Source organism: Anopheles darlingi, chromosome 2 (assembly GCF_943734745.1).
Source record: "Anopheles darlingi chromosome 2, idAnoDarlMG_H_01, whole genome shotgun sequence".
NCBI lineage: Eukaryota > Metazoa > Arthropoda > Insecta > Diptera > Culicidae > Anopheles > Anopheles darlingi.
Window position 1 is genome coordinate 36,071,746 of NC_064874.1, and position 27,657 is coordinate 36,099,402.

General features: G+C 46.4%; 2 protein-coding genes across 2 annotated transcripts in view; one reads left to right on the top strand and one right to left on the bottom strand.

Moving 5' to 3' along the window:
* LOC125950273 (transmembrane and coiled-coil domains protein 2) overlaps positions 1-27,657 on the top strand; it is a 300,863-nt gene that overhangs the window by 16,417 nt on the left and 256,789 nt on the right. The gene's annotated exons all lie outside the window — the stretch shown is intronic.
* LOC125959197 (uncharacterized) lies at positions 570-1,309 on the bottom strand. Its single transcript, XM_049692008.1, has 2 exons — positions 976-1,309; positions 570-901 (listed from the first exon to the last, which is right to left on the bottom strand). Exons 1-2 carry the CDS (start codon positions 1,307-1,309, stop codon positions 570-572), a joined length of 666 nt encoding a protein of 221 aa, XP_049547965.1.

The window sequence follows — 27,657 nt, forward strand, 5'->3', positions numbered from 1 at the left end:
TTTTAATTTACAGTTTCCATTTCTGTTTTGAAAATGAAATGAAATGTGGTTGTGGATGAATACCATCTTGTGAAGGTGTCCATGCAGCAAAGGCTTCAACAACCAATTCCAAATAGATGATAGCTGCTACAGAAAACCGAAACGGCAATATCACCTATCCTGAGTAGAGACCGACCAACCACTTTTGTCAACTATCAACTTGAGCATGTTACAGCTGGTAATTTAATCAATTTGCTACATTTCGAACGAGTTCTCTACTCCTTCATAAAGTTTACTGAAACCATCAAACGATATGACAATGCCATAGAAACCCAGAATGAACACAAACATGAAAGCAATTAAATTGATTCACATTTGATGACCATTTCCCGACAACAATTCTACATTTCATGTCTTTATGTGTGGTTCATTTACGGTTTATTGAGCTTTGGGTGGCGCCTTTCGTGTGCTGCTCCTTTGGACTGTCTCTCGGTTTTCAGAATGTGTTTCATTTTTACACATGTAACAATAAATTAGGTTGAACATAAATAAATAACGGACCGGCTCTTAAAGTTGGACCCGGCGTTGGCTTAATTGACAATTTGTGCCCACCCACCGTAGGCCATTTCGTTGGCGGCCGCTTCGTCCTCCACCGAGCGACGCTTTCGGGCACCATGCTCCACGTGGTCTTCCGAGTGCACCTCGAAGTGTTCATCGTTGTGTCGTCCCTTGTGGTCACCATGTTCCGTCAGCTTCTTCAATCCCAGAATGGCCGATAGCAGCAGCGCAACCATCGACACACCGAGCGCCTTCAGTGCCAGCAGACCGACGCCTCCGAAGCCAAGAGCGGCCAGTAGCTTGCCCATCATCAGCCCCATCATCATGATAGCACCCAGACCTCCCTTATCCTTCTTGCGAGCTTCTGTAACGTGCGTGCGAAAGAATATTTATAAAATTGCAAGCCATCGCCGCCGTCGTCAGACTCCGGAGACCCACCTGCGACATCGGCAATCACTTCCTGATCCATCGAACCGAACGCGGTCCGGATCGCATCCTGGATGTCGCTGCGCTTCAACAGCTGCCCGAAGTTGATCTTAATTTCGTGGCTCTGCAGATACTTTCCGATGCGCCCGAACACGGTCCGCTCCTCTTCCGTCACCTCGTTGAACGATCGTTCCCGTTCTTCCGCTCCGTTCGTCAACTCCACAATTTCCACACCCGGGAACAGCTTCAAGCCACCGGTTTCGTCCACCTTGACCGGCCTTGCGAGACGCTTCACCAGATTGCGCACCACTTTGGCCCCGTGGCAGGACAGTGCACCCTCCCCCATTCCGCAGTCTGATTTCTGATTCGGCACTGAAAGTGCGGTCGCGAGGGCAAGCACACACCCGAACACCAGCATCGTGGCACTAAGGAACACTTTCATCTTGAATTTTCGCACTAGAACTACTCTCACGAAAGATCACAAAATTTGAGATGCCACAAACCACTGAGGTGATCGGGTTGAAAAGGGACAACACCACGAACTCGAACGGCCACAAACACTGTAGAGCAGATCTTCTACCGGGAATGGCTGGATACCAACTGATGTCTAACTGCAATTGCGCAAGCCACTTTTATACAAGAGTCAGCTCAACATTTCTTTTCTCATTCCGTTCCCGCCCCGGATCTGGCGACGCGTTGCTGCCCATCGAGCGCTAGAATGGCCATGACCATGATCGATATGATTGCTTCCCGGCCTCTACCTATGCTCTACCCGAGGTACAAGTGGCCACCGGGTGGAGGGTTCCCCCGCAGGTGGCAAGCACCTTACACCGAAAAGCGGGACTTGAGCGATTTGGGGTACGGGTACAGAGAGCAAGAGAAAGATAGAGAGAGAGAGAGATGGAGAGAGAAATGGTCGGAGGCAACAAACGGGTACCGAGCCGGAGCAATGCGATCAGTCATACGATCAACCGCAAAAATTGATTACTTACAGTTTCTAATGCCAATACCTGGCATGACCACTCTTGCTTTGTTTCTTGCCTCTCTGCGAGTGTTTTCGGAGCCGTTCCGGAGTGCGTTCCGTCGAGGAGCAGCCGAGCAGCGGAAGGAAATCTCGAGAACCATTGGCAAATTGCGAGATTTTCCCTGCATTTTCCGAAGATCTTTTTATCACACCACCATCGAAGCAATGCTCGAAAGTGATATGATGATTGATTGAAGGAAATAGGTAATATTTATTTGATCCTTTGGAACATGGATGAATTCTTTTTGAGAATAAACTAATAAGACTAATAGAACTTTTAACACCCAGCAGAAGGAATCACTTAAGGCTTCTAGTGATAATTATGGTAAACAGATTTGATTAAATTCAATTAAAATTAATACAAGCATTAAAAGAAGCAACAACTTTCTAAATCTAACCCTCAAAAAAATAAATGAATAAGAATGAAAATAAATTGAATTATGAAATAAATTCATGTCATTGACATCTTAGATCAGAAACAGTTTGTTCAATATTATTAGTAAATAACAAATCAGTTTCTTAAGAACACGGAAATCATGAGACATCATCAGAACATTTAGAAGAAGATGAAGAATTTAGCATACGAGCGCAGAAACAATCGAAAAAATAAAGGACTATGCTGTGAAACATAACAAACATGCCAGAAACAAAGGGAAAAAGTGATTAATTTATCAACTGAAATCTCATACGATACCAAGAAGATCGACTTTCAGTTTTTGATCGTATTTTTAAATGAAAAATATAGGAAATTTGTTTCCACATTTTTATTATTTATAAACAATAATAAATGTTTACTAGTGTACCCAAGATATTGAGGATTGTCGCATTGAACAGTTTCAGTCGATTTTTTTTCCATAACAAAACTCATCGCAGAGTAAAGAGTCCACAACCAAATGCTCTACTAAACGCAACGTCACAGCCACGATTGCCGTTTCTTCCGAAAAAGAAAATCCACTTCCACCCCAGTTCCACACCCCTCCACTCCGTTCTTTGTGGCCATCGCAATCGGAATGGCGAGACACTTGCTGCCGGGCGGGTGCTGGCCTAGCGGAATTGCCGACCGCAAAACCATGGCGTGGCGCACCAGCTGCGAATCGGTTTGGTGGTGATTCGTTGCTGGTGACACGGGAAAATCCGGTCAATAAATTACTGCTCCATTGGTTTGTGCTCCAGCTTGTGCCAGTCTCGCTCCTCCCTGGTGCCAATGGCAAATGGTAGGTGCCCGGTCCTCATCGTCCACCACCAGCGTTCAGCTGTGCGTGAAAAAGAATTTAATCCGCACCTTAATCGCTTCGCCCGGGATCGATGGTAGCTTATTGCGACCGAAGTGCAGTGAAAGCGTCTCGGCAAAGCCCACGTAATGCTTTCTAATAGCGCAGCACCCCCCAGCCGCACGACGAGCCAATAACTTACACGTGCCCAAGGATTGGCCGCTCGCCAGCCAGGACACGCTGTGCCAGCGGTGCGTTCTCATTGTCCGTTCTCCTTTTCTGCTTCTCTCATTCTCGCCTCTTTATTTCCATCGGTAGCATTTGTGTATTTTTTTTTCGCTCCCCCGGAATGCGATGCGTAATTTAGCGGATCGGGACTACTAATTGAACTGTCAAGTGGTTCGGTTTGAGCGGTAATTTGGGGTGTTACACCGTGCTCAACGCCAGCCGACCACCGAATCTCCGTACACCGTTAGTGTCCGCCTGCCACAGTTTGATGATTAACCCAAATGGAGCAGTGCAGGAATGGAGCGACAAATGGAGCAGTGGAGGAAAAAGGAAAAACTAATTTACCGGTGTTTCCATTAGGATCTAACTTTGCTTCCTCCTCCGTCGCGCGCGCGCGCGCCCGAAGTCCAGGGGCTGGGTTGTCGGTAACAAGACAAATTCATCGCCATTACCGACGGATGGCAACAAGTGGCGAGGGCTTCTTGTAGCCGTTGTACGCTCGTGGCCACCTGACGCACCTGTCACGTCGAAGAACAATTCCCCTGTTTAGCTTTTGTCTTTTTCCGTCCTCCTGGACGGACACGACGGCTTTCGATGTTCGAGCGGATGCCAGATTTGAGTTTCACTTTCACTTCACTCATCGCGCCACTAGACGTCATGCGATTAACGCGTAAAGTTTGTACCGGCGCAAATATGTGTCATTCTGGGAAATGAGTTAATTTTTCCGCCTCGCATCGGAAAACGGTGAAACGGCATTAACGCAATGGACGACTCATGTTCGAACACATTTTCAGTCAATTTTAATATTAAGTTATTTTGTTTTATGTAAATGTTTAGTACTAGCGGATGAAACTGTGCAACGATTCGTGATGCCAAATAAATAACTCATGCGTTCAGTCCAAGGATGGAATGATATGCATCACCGGTGCTTGTCTATTCCTCAGATTTGGAATTCCAATTTCACATGCTCCTGAACACCGGCTGCCGATGTTTATTGATATCGATACATATTGTTTATTGCCCTTTTTCCTGTTTGAAACTACTGGCAACGATCATTTTCATCGAATTTCCATGGCATATATTTTTCGCAGAATCTCATAAAACGGCTGCCAACTGATCCGTAACTGTCGAAAGCCCTCCAGCACTGCCTAGCTCACACGTGTTGTATTTTCCTGTGATGCGCCATGTGCCGTAATAATGGGCTACATTTTGCAAGTGCTCCGGAACCCAACATTAGAAAGTTGTGAGTATAATAATGTTCAAGAATAACTCCCGGGGGCAGGTTGCTGGCTACCGCTACCGGGTGCTCTGCGGGCGCGGGCCAGCGGAAAAGTGAAACGATCGGCATCAAGATAATGAACAAAACTGCGGTGCTCATCCATCTTGCGATTGACCGACCACTTCCTGCAGTGATCTGCACCCGATTATCTAATTTGCTCTCTAATCGGCTGCTCATATCAACCTGGGAATGGATCCTACGATTGCCTACGATTGCGTGCGTGCGTGCGTGCGTGCGTGCACCCTGCCGTGGCTTACGGTTCATCGTCGTTGTCGATGGGCCAAAAAGGAATCAAACTAAGCCGAAAGCAAAAAAAAACCCAAGCATTACAAATGGCTGCGCGGCATGTGGTACGAGAATGCTGAGCTGCTCAGAACTGGGAGAGCCCCGGGTGGAACTTGCGGCAGCAAAATTGCCGGAAAAGGAGGTAAGTAGGTCTCGTAGCCACTGGAGTGGCCACTGGAGTGCCCCCAACACTTGTTGGCATTCTGGCAACGATGATTTGCATTGTAATGTAGTGCTTTTCCAAACATTCATCACATTGCGGAAAATTTGCTTTTCCAACTGGCTACTCGGTGTGTTTGGAAAATTCTGGATGCCAGTATGCTATTCCTGGAATTCAGTTTGCTGGCTGGAATTTCATTATCAAAGTTTTTAGTGACCATCGTTGGATCATCAAGCGCCGCAAACCACTAACATTTATGATGTGGGCTTTAAAAAGGGAGGTCATAGAACTTCTCCATTAGTGTATGAATAGTTTGGATCAACAATGCATTAGTTAAAAGTTCCTCCTTCATTTTGATTTCTCGCCAATAAAACCACATACTCTGCATCATGCAGGTTTTGAAGAGCTGCTTCTTCGTTATGTGTTTGAGCTGCACGTGGCTTCATTCAAACCAAGCAAAACGATAAAACGACGAGCTGCATGATCGTGCTCTGTTGAAATGTTTCGCCGACGATTTCGAGCAGTACGATCGTGTTTGATCCTCTCTGCGCGAAACAAGCTTCATTTTTTCATGCAAGCCTTTTTTGTTTGCAAGTGTTGTGTTTCAATTTTCATTTCATCAAACCGTGTGGGAAATTCGGCGGCATAGAAGTGGCAGCACCATAATTTTATTGATGTTGAAATGAATCTAATGAATCGATAGTTTTAAAAAAGCATTTCCCTTCAACTATTATAACGATATGATCAATCGAGCTCACGATTGGCACATCTGGCATTCGATATTTTTCTAAAATTCTGACTTTTTTTTTATCAAAAATACTATCACACTAAAATTAGCACCAGCAGCTTTTTTTATTAATCAGTCAATCGGTTAGTTCAGGTAATGTATGCCAGTGTATATAGCTTACATTAAAAATCACATAAAAGTTTATGAAAGCAGTAACCAAACGTGTTGACATCCTTCTCCTTCTAAGAGATCGAAAATGCTTTTATAAGCTAATAGCCGTGGCCACACGGGGCGAAAACTCTAGCGCAAACGAAAAAATTAATGCCAAAACGGTTTCGCTTAACCCTTACACGCTGTCAAACTTTTATACGTCCGCGGACTTTTTCGCTGAACCCTTGACGCTATCGAACGCTTTATTTACGAAAATGTAGGTTCTTTTCGTATTGTTTTTGCATTCTTAATATAAATATAACAGCAACAGCAACAAAATCGTTAAAAACTGCAAAATTTATTCGGAAATCAACTTCAGCGGCCAAAACACAGATGAAAACAATACGTTTGACATTTCGGCATAAATTTTCGGGGTTTTACGCCTGCCACACGAAGCGAAAACATTTTGGCATTAATGTGCAAATTTTCGCCCCGTGTGGCCACGGCTAATGAATGCAATTTAGGGAAGTAAGATAGAAATAAAAATCACAAATCCCCTTTGCAACCGCTAAGATGATCTTCGAAATGCCAAATTATGCATTTGCGTTAAGAAATGCGATAATTATCAAAATGAAAAGAGGTACTGCTCAGAATTTACGTCCAACAGTTAGAACGTACAATGACAAAGCACAAGAGATTCGTACTAAAGTGTTGCCTGGGGAAACTACAGTGACCGGCATAAGTAAAAGCCCACCCCTAAATTTTTGTAGATTTTCGACTGTAAATCCTATATTTTCTATCGTAAACGGCAAGTGTTGTGTTTTTCTTGAAGGTTTAACATTCCTCTTTCAGTTTCACTAGCTTTCATCTCGATTGGATTGATAACAAATTTTTGATAAATGTTTAAATGAGAGATGGTCGATCACAGATGTGACAAAAGTAAAAGCCCACCTACAATGAAATTTCCTTAACAATTAATATGGTCCATCCTTAGCTCAGATTTCAAGTTAAAGGTGTTTTGGCATGACGTCTACACGATTTCAGGTGTATTGAGGTTCAAACTTGTTGAATAACTTCCAAAAAAATAATTGTTTTGATAATAACATAATTCTTAATGAAATTTTTATCTAAAATTTCCCACAAATTCTTGATCCGTTGAAAATCTTGGCTTTGAGAAGGCCATTTGAGAAGGGGAGTGACGCGGGAACATTAAAAAATATTAGTTATTTTAGCAGCATGTTTAGGATCACTGCCCTGTTGCATAACAAAAGTGCTTTTAAATGGGATTATTCGTACTGAGTCCATCAAATAGTTATTAAGGGTGTCAACATAATTTTCGCAACCCATAATACCATCATTTTCTTTAAATTGTCCACAAGAGCCATGGAAAATCCACCCCGCAACTTCATACTACCACCTCCGTGCTTGATTATGACCGGTACATTACGTTCTTGCAAACCATGGTTTATTTTCCGCCAATCTCTTTCGTGATAGTTTATATTAAATGTTTCCATTTATGATTTGTCAGACTATAGAACATTGCTCTAGCTTTCTTTTAACTTGGTTACACATTTCCGGGTGAAATTCTAACGTTTAACCATATGTTTGGCTTATAAACGGAAGACTTTTAGCATACGCACTCTTGTACTCATGTAGAGCTATTCTAATGTGACATAGTTTGTTCCAAAATAGACAGCGACAGGGTTTTCATGATGGAATAGATAGTTAATTCTAACGATTTCCTAATCTCCGGAATGGTTTGTATCATTTGTTCGATCATTCGTCTTCCCAGAACGTCTGGTTTTATATCTCATTTACTAATCTGATGAACATTGGTGATTAGTCATGATGGCATAAAGGCATCCCCTACTAATAGTATTGTTTCTGCTAATATCTGTTGAGACACATGATTGAATCAATGCTGCATAAGAAGATTTCAGGCATGCAACGATTTTTTTTCCTCCCATACACCCATTTCTTTAGCGAAAACCCGTGCCGAATCGACTTACTACTGGAACTACTACGATTGATGGATTAAATTACTGCAACCAATAATGGGGGAGGGGGGGGGGGGGAACCTAAAACTTCAAAACAGATGTAAACTAAAGGCCTAACAAAGATATAGTAACCAGAGGGCTTTAGTAGAGTCACAATAATATTTATTGTAAAGTGGGCTTTTACTTTTGTCACATCTGTGATCGACCATCTCTCATTTAAACATTTATCAAAAATTTGTTATCAATCCAATCGAGATGAAAGCTAGTGAAACTGAAAGAGGAATGTTAAACCTTCAAGAAAAACACAACACTTGCCGTTTACGATAGAAAATGTAGGATTTATAGTCAAAAATCTACAAAAATCAAGGGCTGGGCTTTTACTTATGCCGGTCACTGTAATCCATTCAGCAAAGCTGTTCAAAAGAAGAAAGCTTACACTACAAACGCTTTTAAACATAACTCTACGTAGTATCCATGGAGCCTCGTACGGTAACCATTCTGATAAATGAAATTTGTTCAAACATAACGAAACTCATTTTTTGCCGACAGCAGGAGAATTCACAGAAGGATACTTGGTCCAGCATGTAAGGAAAAACGATGGTGCACAATGTGGAGTGATGGAATTTTCACAACGAATGAAATCCTATTGTACCAGACTCGTAGAATTTCGGTATTGTAGTCCAACATTGGAATGACACGATGATATCCCTTCTGTTATGCATTTGCTTTAAATGGAAATAAAATTCTGAAAATACGTGCTGCGAAATACCAGCACGTGTGAAAGCAAGGCATTCGTCGACTGGGGAGCATTTTGCATTTTACTTTGTAGGTTTTCTGAAAATTGGAAAAAGTTGTTAACCATTTTAAAATAATGTTAAACGCCTGCATTATACCAACCGCAGTACATCAAGCCGGCCGGCGACTTGCACACCATTCCATGCAAGCTGCATGCCAGAAACAGTCACTCCGGGATAGTTACACTTTTGCATTCGTTATAAACCCGATAAATCTATAGACGAACGACCAGAATACATATGACACATAGTTTGATTATACTACACTTTCTCTCACAACATTCGCATACACTATAACGACTGTCTCGTGTACGGATGCAACATCATCATCATCATCATCATCATCATCATCGCTGCTCGGAAATGGTACTCTTACCAGCGAAACACGCGGAAACAGAGGGAAGGGACATTGAAGAGGTAATACCAAAATCCCGATCCGAAACATGATTCGCCACTTAAAACATTTTAACAATGGCAGAGCTCGTTCGGTGCACGAACCACTTTAAGGATTTTAATTAAAACTTCATCGATACTCAAACAGCGCCACTTTACACCATTGTCGGTTGGTGCGCCATTGTTTGGTGTTACATTTCCTTACGGACGACAAATGGCGAATGGTGAACGAACGAACGACATCCAGACGACATTAAAGAATTTAAGCACGTCCCATCACTTGTCGCACTCTCCTACCACCCACCCCACCGACCAGGTTTTCCCCGCAAACCTCAGTTTGATCCATCTCATTCGAGGCTGGCTGGAGAGTGGGCCGTTGGGTGTTGTTTACCTAAACAATTGATGAAAAATAATCAAAACCAGAGATTAGAACAGTGACCCCGGCAGTGGTGCGTGGGTGTCAGGTTGCGGTGGTTCCTCCCGCCCCCCGGAAACCCTCCCACCTTTCTTCACACACACCATCATCGCATGGCCATGCGCCAGTGATCTCAGTGTCATCTTCGAGGGCTTAACGGTTCACTTTCTCTGTGGACTGGGCCACCGGGATGACGACGCCGAAGGGGCGTTCTTATCAATATTCCATCAAGGAAGGCCGTGAAGGTCTCGCTGAAAGATCGATAACACACACACAAACGCACACACACACACCACGTCTAGTTGGCCAGGACGGATTCCAAAGGGAAGGTGAAGGCGAAGAGGAAGACGGAGCTGCGCACGGACCATGAAGGTGAAAATCCGAAACCGAAGACATGCGTCGCCGTTTCCAATGTGGGGCGCCCCGGCATGGAGAGCAAACCCAAAACAACAAAACTTTCTTTTTTATGCTCGAGACGCCTGTTATTCACGCCCGTACGGGCATCGTGCGGGCATCGGGCATGCGTTTTGAGCATCCGCCATCCGAGGTGCGCCAGGAGGACAACCCCACTCTACCTCGTGGCCCCCGTGGACCCCCACCCGTGGCACGAGATAGTAGACGAGATCCGTCATTAATTCGAAGCGTATCGTAAGGTGAATACTTTATGGCTGCTTTTGGTCTCTGGTGAGTCAAGAGGTAGCGGTGTGTGTGTGTGTGTGTATCGATGCGTGCTGGTGTGGTCTGTGCACTTGTGCATGTCCTGCGCACCTCCTGTTGGTGATAAATGTCCACGGCGTACGTTTTCCAAACGAAACCAACCGACAACCAACATCGCGCGACACCTCCTCCTCCTCCTGTTGCTGCTGCTGCTCATGCCGCGTGTGTGTCGCGCGTGACGCGAAGAAGGAAATGAAAAATCGCCAATATTACGCGTAATGGTCATTAGTGGGAGTGGGAGGAGTTTCCGGTCACTTTCCGGAGCCGGGACGCGGTTTCGAAAGGGAATGGAAAACGATCCATCATACGAACACCGGTCATTGCGCCCGCAGCGTTTGGGTGGCCTTCAAGTATATGAAATTAGTCAATCACTCGGTGACTTTAAGCTTCAAGTGCCCCTCCCGCACGGTACGGACTAAAAATGAGATTGGCATTAGGGTTGCTTTACGGAACATTAGCTTTAATGTACTCGGGGCTACCGGATTGGTTGGCTATTGGAGAAATCGTGCAAAGCGCGAGGATACGGACGCAAGGCCATTGTTACAATTGAGCTGTAAACGTATATCGCACGCGAATTACAGGACTTGTGATGAATTTTATGAAATCTTAAAGCTCTTATTTAATCTTAATCTCTTAATCTCTTAACCTCTTAACTCAACATGGAATCGAGACACACTAGCCATATTGATTATTTTTAAAATAAGATACATTTTCTTTTGAATGTGTAAACAACAGTAAATATTATGATTCAATTGTTTCAATATTATGATATAACTTTCCTTCTTGCCGTAGACCATTGTTTCAACATACGAGGGTAAATCAAATATAAACGAGACATTTCTCGTGCTACGGTCACAACAATGAAGATAGAACGTCCCCTTGTTTTGTGGTTTGGTTGTCAGGAGTAAGATAAGCGCCCTGGATCGCCTTCTTGACTCTCCCAGTGTCCACAGAAATAATTTCGGAGCATGAGGTACCTTCGTCTTAGCGCAACATATTATAATCAATATTCTCGTCGTAGTAAGCGTAAAAGCCCAAAGCCTGTTGTTCGTAGAGCGCAGAGCATTAGATCATTTTGACGGCTTATTGAAAATGGCAGATGTCGTATCACTACAGGACAATTAATGCGACTGCTTCTTGTAATGTTTTAAGTGAGGCCCGACTTGCATATCGCCGCTAGATATAAGACCTAGTGATAAGGGAAGTGGTTCTTCCCCATAACAATGCTCGCCCACACACACTTGCAGCCATTATTAGGGAAAAATAAGTAAAAACAAAATTTTCCGAGACAAAAGATTCAAAGGTAGTATTGAGAATAAAACCTTTTTTGCGCAATTAGCAGCAAACACGACCAACATCTTTCTATCGGGAATGAATTAAAAAGCTTCCTATCCGCTGGGAAACATGTGTTCCGGAATCTGGAGATTATGTAGAAAAATAAAAAAAATACGTTTTATGAGTTTGAACTAAAAGTAAGTTTGCTAAAACAATGAGTCTCGTTTATATTTGATTCACCCTCGTAGTACCTTTCGCGCGGTATGCGATAGCACGCGAAGCTATTCCGATACGCTGTTCGTCTGTCAAATTTCATTTTCTAAATTCCTTCCAACAGCTCCGTCTATTTTCATTTTTATTCTGTCAAAACAATGCATCCTGTCGGAGCAATTCTTTTTTAGATATATACATATCAGAACTGCCGAGTAGAGTAGAAATTAATTAGTTTGTTGGTTTGCGTGTTGAAATCCTTTCTCTACAGTTATTGGAACCGGTATTGTTCACAGACTACATGCTGCTGCAGAAAAGGCAATATTTCCATTCAAATGCATTTTTTCTAGTTTATTCTGTGGAAAATAAAATGAAACCAAATGAAATGAAGTAATACCGTTGGCATGGTTCGATGGTTGATTGTCATACATTGAATTTAACTGAGAGTTCATTACTCGAGCGGTTCCAGAACTCAATTAAATTTACTAATATCCCCTTCAATTGTAATGTCTAATCTCGAATCTGGTTGCGGCTGTTGGGGTAAATCAAAAACATATTAATGAATCGAGATAACCAACATCGCCTTTAATTCTTTGCACCCCAAATTTCATCCATAAAAATGTTTACACAACTTTTCAAAAAACTTGATGGGTTTAAATTGATTCGATAGGATTGTTCAGCCTTTATACGCTAGACAGGGAATGCCAGTCTCTTAACAATATCTAGAACCATATTTGTAGCTAAAAATAAAATAACTAACGCACCATAGCAATTCTTCGACGCCCATTTTCTACCTCAATGATCCATCTCAATTGTTCAAATCGATTATTCCACCAGGGCTTCCTTTTAGTCGACTGGATTTGTGGTGAACCATTATCATGTGGTATGATAATGAGCATATCGAGGATGGTCAATCGATCCCCAAACCGCAAACGTTCAACGCATTTTCTTACACAATTTATTCGACCCGATCAACGTATCTCGAACATCCTGCACCATTCACGCTCGAATGGACAAATGCATTCAAATAGAGGACCAACGTTTCGGTTTGTCGAATTTCATTAACGTAATCAATACTGTACCATCGACTAGCATTGCCACAATATTACTATTCATGATAACCAGCCAATGAATGCTAGAGTAAATAATGGTGAAATGCCCGTTTTATGATTTGAAATTCATTCCAGACACATTCATGTACTGCACATCATTGCACAAGCTGCAGGTCATATTGAGCCCTCAAATGAATTGCTTACATTTCAGTAGAAAAACATGAGGTCGCTACTCATCTGCACTTCATAAAAAGTAGTTTAAGAGCCGCATCGTTGGTAGAAAGTTAAAGGAAACAAAAAAGTAAACTCTCACAACAACAAAAACAGACACATCATGTTTTTCCCTCATCAATTGCAGCTTCACGAACGGAAGCAGCAACAAGCTCTCAACCCACGACCGTCTGGCCGGGGACTCGTGGCCCACTACTCGGACCTATTCGGTCCTATTTGGAGCAGCGAAACGGCGCATTGATTCGATCGCCCACCCCTTCCGATTATATGCTCGATTATTTATCGTGCATCATCATCATCTGCCGGAACATTCATCGACGTTCCAGCAGCCGTTCCTCTTGTGGTGGAAAGTTGGAACAAAACAACAAAAACACGCTCACGTTCGGTCGACCTGAAATGCCGAATCGAAACAAGGTGCCAGGGCCAGGGCCAGGGCCAGGGCCAGGGCCAGGGCTAGGGAATCACCGGAACTCAGGACCATGTAAGGGATGGGAAGGTCGCGCAATTGAGTATGCAAATGAGCGACCCGCTGACCGCCGATCGCTGACCGTCGATCGCAGCGGAATCGCCAACGTATTCCCTGCTTAATGGACCCCCTAATTCTGGACCTACCCTCTCCTCTATTTCTCTTTCTCCCTCGGGCGGGGTCCATAAATATTTATCGAAATGATGAAATTTTACAAATTTCCTTTGTCCTCCCTTTTCCGTCAATCCGAAACCAGCGGCACCGAAAGTGGAATGTAGCCTCAATGCCGCTCCCCCTCACGGTGATCCCGAAGTAAAAGTTTCCCTATCACCCCACCCTCCTCTATGATCCTCTGCTCTCCTCAGCGCCACGGCGTGTCAGAGACACACATTTGTAATATTATATTTTGTTTTGTTGTTGTTGTTGTTGTTTTTTTTTTCTTTTCTTCTTTACTCATTTGTAGGTCACTGTGGCACGCTCACTCCACTCCGACTCCGACTCCTACTCCGACACGCCACACCGGCCACGGTGAAACGGTTTGGAGACAAACACACACACACACACGGACACACACACACGTGGGGGGTGGGTCTGTCAGACGCTGTGTCATCGTGCACATTCCGGATTCCCGGACCCACCCAACCGCGAACACACATGTGAAAGTGTTGGATTCCCGCCCGAAGGCGACGACGACGCGTTCGACGACTCTCGCTGGACACATTGCTAGAGCTGGCTTTGGTCACTTGGCATGCCCAGCCAGCGTGTGCCAGCTTCGAACAGGCGCTAAGGTCAAGGTCGCAGGGACCGACGTGGAGACGTGGAGTGGCCACACTTTCACGGCGAATCCTTTCACGACGAAGGTGGAAACTGAAAACTAATGGACACTCTTCTCGGGACACTCGGGACATCTCATCATCATCATCAGCAGCAGCAGCAGCAGCAGCAGCGTCAGGTCCACCTTCTAAATAGTCAAATGGGCTCCGAGAGCGGTGGAGGCGGAAAGATGAAAAGAAAGAAAGGGATCCCCCTTCCCTGAACCCTCCGGCCCTGGTCCTGGTCCCGGTGATTGATAATTGATAGTGTGTGCGGGCGGCGAAGGCGCAACCAGTGGCAATCACACACTAAAAGCTTTTACGCTGCCGATGCCCTTCCTCCCTGTTCCTTCCCTTGGCGGGTGGTCCGAAGTAGGTTAATTAAAAGCCGGTATGGCGTCGCTGGGCAGCAGTTGCAGTGCTATCAATCATAAGCCAAACGCCCTTCGCCGCAATGTCATGACACGGAAATGGACAAATGCTCCACTGGGCGACTGGGCGTTCCCCTGAGGTCACCCGCGAGACACACGTCACGGGTACATGCTACGCATCAATCAACAATACAGAACGGAATGTGAGTCCACGGAAAAAAGGGAGAGTGAGAAGAGGAACAGGCCACGCGCTCCTCGGTGACTATACCGGGTGGACACCTCGTCGTCAAACAAATCATTAATGGCGCGAGCTTGCCGGTTACCGGTCTTTAAAGCAGACAAATCGAATGACACACACACAGCACACACACCATTAGACAGACACGGCACCGCGGCGCGGTGGATCGTTTCGGTCCGGTAATTATCCGTATCGTTAATTTGGTTCCCCAACGGGTTGTCATCAACGGAACGGCACCGAAATCCCGTCCATTTCGGCACGCGACTGCAGACTGCAGGACCGACGCGCAGTCACATCCATGACGGTGCCGGTTGACGCGGTTCCGTATGTCAAGGTTAGTGGTAATGGGGTGGACCCGTTAGGAGGGTGAGGCCGCGCACTTGAAGGAAACGATTTGTTCCAGTTTTACGCCCATTGCTCGGTTCGGTTCGGTTGTGACTGACGCCAGTAGCTGAGCATTTTTTTTTTCCCTTTCCCCAAATTGTGTTTGAATTGGGTGCCGAAAGTGGCCAATTACTTGGCTTGGCCGTTACGCTTGTTTATGTTCCCTTTTTTTCGGCTCCCCCCGTGTGTGTGTGTGTGTGTGTCTGTCTCTCACATTAAACACAGAATCCATTCCCTGGGTGGAGGCTTCGTGGAGGGGCTTATGTTGGGAAAGGCTCGCTCGCCCTAGAACGTGATACCGACTGGCAGGGCTGGATGGATGCTGTGGGACCGGGAAGAAAATTGGGAAAACGGGAATATTATTTTCGTTGTTTTTCCCGGCTGCAGAAAGTATTATTAAATGTAGTATCGATCGGTCGAAAGTTCGTTGGGTTTCCCGCTGATTAAACAATCAATTAACGGAGCTGAACAGTTCCACGTGTCCATGTGAACGTTTCCCGTTTGCTAGCAGACTCATACCATTCCCCATTCTCTCTGATTAATTGCGAGAGTTATATTCTGCTCAATTAATTCCATCAATTTCATGCATCATTTCGCGGCGTGAATGCTTTTGCTGCCGAAGCGAGTAATCCGTGATACGAACCTCATCAATGGATGAGTTTGTCAGAAGGCATACTAGATGATTCTACATGGTCGATTGAAAAGGCCCATCCGCTTAAGCAGAGAATTTGAGTAATTAAATTAATCTTATGCTCAGCAGGGGGCCACGAACGAAATTACACGCATTTCCGAAAGAACATTTCCTGTTAAGAACCACCTGCGTTGGAAGGCGCACATGTCGCCAGGATGGCAAGGGATTAATCCGATTTTTGAGCTACAAATGGCCCATTTGAACCATTTGAATCACAATCAACGAATTGCGTAGCGTTTGATAAGAATAAATTATATCATTATGATTTAACCATATTTCGATAGATCGCAGCTCAGATTTTTTTCGCTGACCGATTTCGTGTACATTTTAGCTTAACACATTCTGTCAAGAAAGTACCGGGAATAGTCGATTTAAATCTGACTGGGCTGTCGGATCAAGTTAAGTTTTTTTTCCTAGGTCGGTACAACTGTCATTAACTATTGTGCAAAATTTGAGCGAAATCCGTCTACCCGTTGGTTTACAGCCATTTTTTAATGTAATATTCCCGGTACTTTCCTAACAGAATGTATATTTTTTCCTCGCTCTCTATATCATAAAAAAAAACAAGTGAAAAAGTATCCTTATCCATAGCAAATTAGTATGTCGAAGTCGAAGCAAACTGGCCAATAATTGACCAAATGCTACTAATTAATTGGAGAAGAAGATAGAATTTACTCCTCTAATACATTTTTACCACATCGTGCATTGAGATAATGATCAGTTCTTTTTTCTAGATCCCATTTCTAACGTTATTGATGCTCATAGTCCCCATGAGAGTGAACGCTCTTTTTTCGTCCTTTCAACAAACCCTCATTTTCCAGGTGATTTATGTCCACCAAAAGTGTTATCCTCAAGCTACGGATAATTATGCTATAAAAAACGCTGCATCCTGGTATTCGATGTATGCCGTTGTTGGAAGGCTCGCGATAAACGACAAACGCTTTTAATTGAGTTTTTTTCTTCTCAGTATCAACCAGTGGCCTCGCTCGTACGAACGCACTGCGGCACTGCATCCGCCACACCGCCGGCCATTTGGGTGATGAATGTACGATGCATAAATTATGCTCTGCCCTGGGCCCTGGGAACCAGCATCAGAAGCACGCGGGGACCGGGAACACTCACACCACTGACCGTTCGCGAACGGCAACGAAGTTTAATGAGCTTCGATTAATTAACTGTCCAACCTCCTGCCAGTCTGGACTGGATCGTCGAGCGTCGAGCTTCGAGCGTTTCTCTGCAGTAGCAGCAAAAGCTCGGGAGAAACGGTTCGCATTTTCGCATCCAATAGTCCAATCGGTGGCTATCGCCTTCGTCGTCTGGACGATCCTTTTATTATCATCTTTTTTGTTTTGTTTGCAAGACGATACCGCGCGCGCGTCGGGTACGTGTGTCGACGAGCAGTCGTTAGATTAATTGTATCGTCCTTTTCCACGTGATAACATAATCAACGCCTTGGCTCAGTCCGCCCAGTGCCGGTGCTCATAATGGCCGTTAATTAGGGGGCGCCAAGAAGCCTTCAGCCTCTATCGATCGGTCCGGCCATCGGGATCTCATCCGGTGCGCCAGGAGACGATGCGTTGATTGCGATGCTTAAGTGACGCTCAACGCACAAGTACCATCATCAGCAGATTAGTGCGCGCCACGTGCTCGCCTATGTGTGTGTGCGTGTGTGTCACTTCAGGCCTTTGTCAATTGAATAATGACACACTCTTCGCTGATGAGCTGAAAGAGGAGGCGGGGAACGGGGTGAGTAAACATTAATTTGCATTCGCGCCTCTAATGAACTACCGCCGTCGCCGCCGTCGCGAACATTACGCACATCAGCGCCATACCGTGGAACAATACCGGTTACTGGATTGGGGTTCACTCCAGCGACACGCCAACTTGGATTCTGTTCAGCTCACAAGCTCATGCTTCCATATCCAAGGGTGACAAAGACACTAACAGAACAGATCTGGAATGCTCAGCAAATCGCTAAATAATCACATTTTACGACCATTCCTGATGATGATGGCAACGATTTCCTTTATGTCAAATTTATGATGTCCACACAACGTCATCCACCCCACCCGGGGGGAAAATGCGACATCATAACGCACGGAATGGAATGGAATGGAATAGCGCGACATAAATCCACTATTTCCCTGGACCGCAATCGGCGAATCAAACCATTCCGTTATCATCACCAAACAACGCCAAGCTATCAGTCGCTGTTTGCTTTCGCACATGCCCTGAGGATGTGATGATGCACGAATCGAGTTAGTATCATAATGGATCGCGGATGGGGAATCGCAGACACTTCCTCCTGGCCCTGGCCGTGATTTATGCGCCCCCCTCCGCAGTACGAGCAATCGCGGAATCATCGGAATCATTCAGCCATCGAATTTCGATTGGATTGATTTCCGTTTTCCGAAAATAACTTTTATTCGACGGATGGCGCCGCATGTCGTCAACCGGTTGGCGGTTAAGGGTGCACTTTGGGCACCCCCTCGGGGGGGATGATTTCTCTTTGCAGTCGATCGAGTGCCGGCGCCAATAGCGATTTATTAATTCGATCGTTTTTGCCCTCATGTCCGTTGATCTTTCTTTCAGATTCCGATGCAGTCACGATGCGGTGCAAACACACGCGCACAAACACGCGTAGATAGATGCCGACACAAAACTATAACGGGAACAGCACTTTAATAACAAAAAAAAAACGGCATCCGGTCGCTGATCTCTGCGGAAGCGCGGAAACCAACAAAAAAAAAAAAGAACAAGGGCCCAACGAAATCCGCCCAATCATCAACCTCATCAAGTGCCAGCGCATCCCACCACCATCACCTCCGCCATCACCACCATTACCTGCCGCCACCTGATGCCACGATGATTAACATCTTCATCTAAACGCGAATGATTAATTCCTATTGTTGTGCTGCTGCGTCGCGGTGGTGGTGGTGGTGGTGAGATTTTCCAGCGTCTTCCCTCGACCGCTCGATCCCTTGGACCCCCTCCCTACCATCGCTGTGAGTCCAAAATCAGCTGGCAAGTTTCACTTTCCATCGCCGTTAGTCCGGACGCCACTCCGGGGGGGAGAGGGAGCAATTTTCCCTCTTTTTTCTGTGGCCTGTGGCCGCTCCGGGGGAGCCAAGTGTTGCTCCGCAATTTTCGCCATCCTCTCGCGCACATACACACACATCCGGATCACATCCAGTTCATCCGGTTTTCGCTTTTGCGAAGGGGTTTAGCCCTTTTGGTCTTTGGTAGTCGCTTTTGTCGCTTCCCCCGGAGCATCAACCCCTAGCCCGGGAGGGGCGTAACGGATTTTGGGGGGTGCGTTTTTTTTTTCTCCTTTCTCTCTCTATAATTACTTCACCGGCAAATGGCAATGACCATGGACAATCTTTCTGGCTTCTGGAGAGATAGAGAGACGCTCGACGATGATGATGACGTAAAGTGTGGTGAAGAGACGTTCGCACTCGCTTTTCACGCGATGACGCGAAGAGTAGGCCGTGGGCTCACAGAAGCGCACAAGAAACAAGAAACGCCGTGATCCAAGATGGCTATTACCTTTTTTGGTATGTCCTAGGGGATGATGAGGTCTTAACCTTAAACTCTTCACGCACAGGTCCAGTAGCGTTGCAATCGAGGAGCGAAAATGAAAAATAAAGAAATGGATTAACGAGAAAAATGGAAAATGGAATGAAAATGCTTTGCAACAGCTCATTATCCCGCAGTAGCTCGCGTGCCACCGTTTATGTAATCCCGCGAGAACTCATCGGTTCTGCGTTAACCTTCGTCTCGTGGGTCTTCAACGTTTTTCTTAAAGAGGCTCTGAACTTTCCGAGGTCGGCTGCCGGTCGGCGCCGCCGGATAGGCCGGGTTAATTTGTCTTCCATTTGCCACGGCAACACCGTTCCACCATCCGAAAAGGCGCCTCGCGTTTGATCTTGACAGAGAGTGAGAAGAGCAACCGGCGGCGCTTTTCCGGCACGAAAACGGTTCATCACGTTGGGTCGCCCACAGTTTGCGCCCACGTTCACGATCCACCGAAGAGCACGTCAAGTGCCAGTGTGAGCACACACACATGTTGTGACTTTCCCCCAAAACAGACCTTTCCTCCCTTGTTTGTGTTTTCCAGCATTCCAGCCTTAACCCCTATAGACCGACGCATTTCGCGGGGAGGAAAATGCGAGAAAAGTTCCACCGAAAACTCGATCCTAACCATGTGTCCCCGGGGGTCTATCGATCCAGTACCGGTGGCGGCGGCGGCCATGGCCTTCGCAAAGTCGCGAGACACACAATTGAGTGACCAAAACCTCATTGGTTGGCTGGCTGGCTGGCGAGTGGCCAACAGTATGGCCAGTGGCTGGAAAGTAAAAGTTCACTTTTCGCGGAACAGGACCGGACCACCGGCACCTGCACCTTGGATCCCACGGTTTTTGTTGCACTTTCGTCGTGCAATGGCGGCCAAAAGCGGCGGATTCACGCGCTCACGTTTACGCTCCAGATTAAACGGACAAACCCGGTCCGGGACCGTGGTGTGTACCGAATCGGCCGTGATGCTGGCCAGCATTCACACTCTTTGAACTGTGGTTGCGCTGCCACCGATGGCCCGTTGGCCTGTTTTGCCTGGCACTCGGGCACTCCAAACCACTCGTTGAAGGCGAATGCGAAACGATGCCGCTGATGCTGATCTGCCGTATCGCGGTCCGCCGTAGTGGTAACGCGATAAAAACGAAATTGTGCGACGTGATAGGGGCGTGCGCCACCGCGAGTGAGAGAGAGAGATAGAGCCACCCCCCCATCTAGCATCCCCTTTCATCTCATTGCGGTGTTGCAAGATGTAGATAAAAGATTGTCCGACGATTCGCATTCGAGTGGAATGTGGCCGGTCAAAGAAAGGAAAAGTGCGAACAGTGAACAGACCACACCAGAGAGAGTGAGAGAGATACTGAGAGAGAGAGAGAGAGAGAGAGAGAGAGAAAGAGACGGGGCCTTTGGGCTGCTCGGAACGAAACCGGAACTCGGGAACTGGAACCTCCCGGAGCCAAAACGGGGTAGAAGAAAGAAATTGCACCATTAGCGCGGAGTGGGAGTGAGGAGGAGGAGGAGGAGCCGGGTCAGCGACCTCACCGGAGGCTCACGATGCTCGCGATCAGCCATGTCCAATCAGCACGGCCACCTGGCCACGGGGAATGGGACTCCGCTTTATGCTACGGATACTCACGTGTCCCGGTGGCCGGATCCGAGTCCGGCGAGGACAAACCACAAAACCCGCGCTGCTCGATGTAGAACAGTAGGTTAGTGACCAGCCCTCGAGGAAAGGACCTCGAGGCACACATCCGAGCGTCGCGTCGCCGGAAAAAAGGGAAACGGATTCATCGGAACGGATCGTAATGGATGACAAAACGTATTGATGGTCGGCTGCCGTCGGTGGCGTTGAGGCTAATTACATTTCCCGGAAAGAGTATGATCGCGGGCTAACGAATGTCGGTGATCAGCAAAGAGGACACACACTCGGGAAAATGGATACAACTCCGATGGGCTTCGTACCGTAATTAACAGAAATTGTTGCATAAAGACTACGACGCCGCCTTCGCCGTCGCCGAGATCTACGATTCGCATCTCTAATGACCACCGGGAATCACGACACGCTGACACGAGATCGCGACTGTCAACTATCCATCAGTGACCGAACCGCCTCCTCCGGATCGCGACCAGAGAGCGACCAAATGGTCAGATGCTAAGACCGGGTGATGATTTGATAATCTGGTCGCGAAAGTAAAGAAGCAACAGCAGCAGCAGTCCTCCTCCTTTTCCTGCGTTCGATCCGGATACCGGACACGGAGAAAGTTGTTTTCCGTTTTGTTTTTCCTTTTTTGGGAGGTTTTTCGGATTGTTTTTACAATCCAACAAGCCCCTCGGGGGGGCCTTTCAGCACTTGATCAGTTTGTGCGAACGCGCGCGCCTTTGTGTGTGTGTGTGTGTGCTCGATCACCAGTTTTCTTCTCCACATGTGCCACGATCGCCGCCTGTGCTTTAATGGCCATTAGTGGCCAAGAGCCGGATCGATCGTCGATGTGTCTCGAGTATTGCATTAGTGATTTCATCAAAAATAATCAATTAACGACTCGACTAATGATGAGTCGTAATGTTAACTATGGTTCAAGCAGCACAAGAGGGAGAAAAAGAAAACAGTAATACATTTTCACTAATTTCTCCACTTTTCGCTGCGCTACGATTTTCCGCCACTACAACCGATCCACACACCGAAGGCGCATTGATGGCGGTGCAGCACCGGAAAAGCTAAAAAAAAAAAGCCGCTAAAGTCCCCCGATGCATGGACAAATTGTTCGCCAAACGACGAGTTGGTCAAATAATTGTCGCTGTCTGCTCTCGTTCAGATTTGCGAAGCCAAATTGCTCTCCGTACAGAATTTTCGTTTATAATCGGCAGAGTTGAAAGGCTCAATTTTGGGAAAAAAATCTTAGTGCTCGGTACTATTTTAAAGGTCGCAGCCTACTAAAATGTCACGATAAACATTTGTTGCGCTATATCACGTAAACGAGGCTCATACAACAAACAAAATTTCGGTCGAGCTTGATTTTGTTGTTGGTTGCGGCTACTATCGAGCAAATTGTTTGGCAACCATTCAAAAACAGAAAAAAAAATGGCGAACAATATGCCCATTATGTATGGGGGCTTAAAGCTCACCCCGGATCGCGGGGATAAAAACCTTTTTCTCAAAGCTCACCAAGCGAAGGAGGAATGTAGAACATGCTGCTGCAGGTGATAATCCGTAGTCGGTATGTGTGTGTGTGTGTGTGTGCGAATTCCTGAATAGACGCACTGCACGATAACGGGTTTCGCGGTCGCGGGCGCATCGACAGCGCGATTTGTCGCGACAAAAAGCGCGAAGCAAACGAAGTGCCAATGGACGTACGCTCTGGTCTGCTGCGGGGTTTGTGGCCTCGGTGGCCACGGACGGATAATACTCGCAACCCCACTCGGAACGCCCCACCTCGCCCCAAAGAAGAATTAAAAGCAAAGAAAACATCTCGATTCGAACCTTTACAATGATGATCATGATCATCAGCAGCAGCAACAGCAGCAGCAGCAGCAGCGGCGATGGCGAAGAAAGTGAACGGAACCGGAGATAAATTCACTCTGCCCTCCATCACACACCCCTCTAGCCCCCTCCCCGTTTTTTACCGTCATCCCTCTCGCCCACACCACCCCATCACGTCCAGAAAGAAGAGGAAAATCCGAAGCAAAAGCAGAAAAACCACATGCGACGACGACGACGACGACGACTGCGAGTTCCCATTCACAGCAAGCGAGCGAGCGAACAGTACAGAAATGGTGGCGCACTGGGGGATCGCGATCGAAGTTAAAACATTTTATTAGCACCAGGCCCCGATCTTCCCCACCACCCTCGCCCCTTCGCGTCTTCGTGCTGCGGTGGAACAGGTTCAAGGCGAATGCTTTCTATATTTGCTTCCAACTTGCTGAGGGATGACGTCGTCGCCATCGTCGTCGTAGTTCGGCGACCGTAACGAGACGGAAACGAGGCAAAATCGAAATGACATCCCGTGGCCACGACCGCGACCGCGACCACGACCACGCTCTGGACCATCTTTATCCCCGTTTTTTTTTGCACCTCTCGACGCAGGACGACAACACCTCATCGGTGTGGTATGTTGTTGAATGAAATCGCTGCGGTATGTGTGTGTGTGTGTGACCCGTAGCCAAAATTCAGCGAGAGTGCTGTCTTCTCTACCTCCCCCCTACCCCCGAAAAAGGAGCCCTCCTAACCCACATGTTGAATCCGACAGGCGGCTGTTCGGTATGTAGGTTTCCTCGCGAGACTGTTTACTTTATTTGTTACTTTTTTGGTATTTGCTAGCCGCCGGTTCTGGTGCCTGCTGCCGGGTGTCGCGGAACTGCTTGTTGGTGGTGGCGATGCGGTGGAGTGGTGGCTGCAATAATCATGATGAGCAAACAGACACATTTCTCAAGTACCGTAAGTAGCACCAGCGCCAGCAGCAGCAACATCCAGTGCTTGCTTGGGACCCGGGGCCTCGTTTTTTTCGGTTTTGGCTGAATCCCCTCGAGTCCCACTTTATCCCCAACCTAGAGAGGGCCTTGAGAGCATGAGACTCTCGCGCACACTCCGGGAAGGGGGGGTACCTTGCGCTAATCTTGAGTCCACAGTTCACAGGAGGCAGGAAGATGGCCGGAAGATGGTGGTGGTGGTGGTGATGGTGGTACGGTGTGCTCGACGACAAAGCAAACAACGCCGAGCGAGTCGCGCGTAAATGGATGGAGAATCGGTGAAACGCAAACAACACACAGATCGACAATCGTGCTTGGGTGCTGGGTTGTTTGTTGTTAACAGCTTCACGGGGACATTCGACGCTCGAGACACTTTACGCGAGTGGCAGGGGTTTGGAGGGCGGAGGGGGTGCGTAGTGCCGTGGAAGGAAGGAAGCATAATTGGGTTCGAGTGGAGAGAGAGAGAGGGAGAGATTACGGAATTTGTGATCGAATCGTAGCGTATCGTAATCGTGATGGATACGGTCCTGTCATTGCGAAATACTCTCCACGAGGATAACTTCAAAGGGACAAAAGCTACTCATGACCAGCGTGCAGCCAATCTCTATATCAAAGGGATGGCGAAGGACATAAGAGTAGAGTAAATATACTGGACATGAAACGCGGTTTCAAAATGAGCGAGTATAAAAGATGTGCTCAATAAGTAATAGGATTGATTGTTTGTTGTTTAAAGTAAACAGTAGCCTGCTCAAAGCTATTCGGCGAAGTAAAGGAATGGAATTGGCTATTGATCGCTCTTTGCTCAAATTCGACAATGAGCAACTGGAAGACAATGAGATCTATATTTGTGAGCCACGTTTTAGTTTATGTAACTCGGTAAAGTGGCTATTTCTATCGAGCAACGGTTCATTCCTTTTTTGTTTGTTTCCAAAATTACCAAATGTCGTGGAAAGATAGCATTTGCATATGAGATAGAAAACATTCCTTCAGAAACGTGACATCGACCCTGAAGAACTGTTCACAAAATGACTTCCAGGGCGTCTTCGAGGGCCAGGTACCACCTTCTGTATATTGATGTAGAAGCGTTTTTGTTTTTAGGATTTTAGGTTATTGATAATCAGAAAAAAAATCAATAAATAACAGTTTATGATTATTTTGAACATTATTTATGGAACATATCAAAATTGACAGATGACAGATAATAGTTCTGTTTCTGTCCCACCGTGTCTTTCTAGGATCTCTGTTTATCGTCGCTGTCCAGAATAATATGTTTTTCTAATTTAATTGTTAGTTTGTGACAATATGAAACCAATATTATTCAAGATGAGGAAGCTCAGCGAATGATACATTATTTTCTAATTTCAGCTGTAACTTCTTGAAGAGTTATTTAGTAATCCTTTAGCCCAATTAATCTTATAGAAGAGAACTTCAAAAAATCTCTGACGTTGATATTTCCTAAAATTCGACGATACGATTATGAAGAGATTTCTCATATTAACCAGCAAATTATTTCAATTTACTATCAATCTATTTCCTATTTGATTCGCACCGGAAATCAAATTTGAGCTGAATCTACTGCCGAATTCCTATCGGTTATGTACTGAATTGGCTGATTAGTCCTACTATTCTTCTAGATGAAAAGACACCTTAGTGTTCTCAGTGAGTACCCCAACCTTCGCACCTTTACGTCAATAATGATTTGTATGACTCGAGGAAAATGATAGTGTACGGTGTACTCAGTAGCTGCAGCAACATTACGATCGTTCATGGACAATACTTAGTGCCCACATCACAAACCGAAAACGCTCTTGATACATGAAGCGAGGACAATGACGCTGATCGATGATCAAATCGAAGGGTTTAACCCACCTCACGTTAAGTTGGAAAGATGCCAATCAATAAGCATACTTGCTTCCGGAAGCATCGTATCTCCTTCATACGAAGCAAGCATCCATGATCGTCGGAATGGGAGCAGATTGGGCTCCCAAAAAACCCGAGAAGCAGGCCAACGGCACGACCAGTCACGGCCCCTCACGCCGTTGGACTATTTCGACGATGGACTTAATCCTCCTCGTAAGTCAACTGGGTTTTGGGTATCTGCCCATGGACTATATGGCTAGCTAGCGAGTGAGGCCACCGAGCGGCCTCCACTCATCAATAACAATTTTCACGCAACAACTATGGGTACGGGTGCGGCCCCCCCACATCCGACGGTTATCCGGAGTTCGAGCGTCGTGAGCAGCCGCCACTCTATCTAGCTCAACAAGCTTCCTTGTCCGGAGAGGAGAAACAATAGCGAAATGGAAAAAGGAAAGAAAAAACGCAGCACGACCCATGTGTCCGGGTGTCCGCCGCCCACCCGCACACACTTTCACATTCTTCGGCTTCGGGGTGGACCCTGGCTGGACACGGCACACCCAGAGTACGGTCAAAACCACGGCTCCCGGCCAGTTCAGTTCAGCCCAGTGTCCAGGAATGCACCGAATAGGCAAGCTATGTTCCAGACCGTCAGTCAGTCAGGAGAAGGAGTAAGGAGAGGAAGAGAAGGAGGAGGGGGATGTGAAAGAGGAAGTGGAGAGAAAAGGGGGCCAATGGGATGGTTTCGAACGCAATTATCTGCATCTTGCCCCGCTTATGAATGGCGTAGCGGGTCTTTTTTGGGGGAAAATATGCTTCCATCCACCCGTTATGCGTCTTCCCCCTGTTACACCTGGACTGCAAGCTCGTCGCCCGTAGCCCGTTCGCCCGAAGAACCCGCACCCCGGCACTACTCTTAAAGCTCTTTCCTATCGTTCGCCCTCCCTCTATATACCGATCGGTTCACGTGCCAGGCCGGAGGTTTCGGTTTGGAGCTTTTCATATTGCAGATAAAATTAGAATACAAATGAGTGAACCTCACCACCATCACCACTACCATACGGTTGAGCATTGGGAGTAGCTCCGATGCTAGACATCCGTGTCTCTCCGGGGAAATCCTTGGAGTGGTGTGCCCAAGCAGGCGACGCACACGTAGCACCAAAGTTTGGCCAATCCATAGTACGGTTTCGTGGATAAAATCTTCATTTTGACTGGCAACTTTTGGCTGCTTTTGGCCGTACGTATCACCGTTGCTGGTGAAGAGTTTTTCGGCATTTGACATTTTCATTCTCGGCATGTAGAATCACATTTTATCGCTACCATTAGTGTGTGAACGGTGATTCAAAAGGGCTAGATGCTAATACCCTGGCAGGACGAGAGAACCGGCGTGGAGTGTCACTCACTGAATACATTGCCCTTTTCTCACCCCCAGGACGTCGAGAACTCCTTGGCCATGGTAATCCTTTCCCTGGTGGTCCTGTGTCCTTGTGGTTGTCATTGTGTGAAATTGAAGCTTAAACACCTTTGAGCGAGTAAGAGGATTACAGAGCACAATCTGGGGACATTATCATGCGTTCAATCGGGTTATCAGAGAGTCAGAGTCATTAGCCGTATAACGATGTGCCATTAGTTCTATCGCATTAATCCTATCAGCTTTAATCACTTGGGGATCAAGAAGTCATCGGGCAGC

Bases quoted from the DNA above. Each gene is read 5' to 3' on its own strand.
- LOC125959197 (XM_049692008.1), bottom strand. From the start codon at position 1,309: ATGGGGGAGGGTGCACTGTCCTGCCACGGGGCCAAAGTGGTGCGCAAT. The intron at 902-975 runs GTGGGTCTCCGG...CGCACGTTACAG, and splicing joins AGTGATTGCCGATGTCGCAG to AAGCTCGCAAGAAGGATAAG.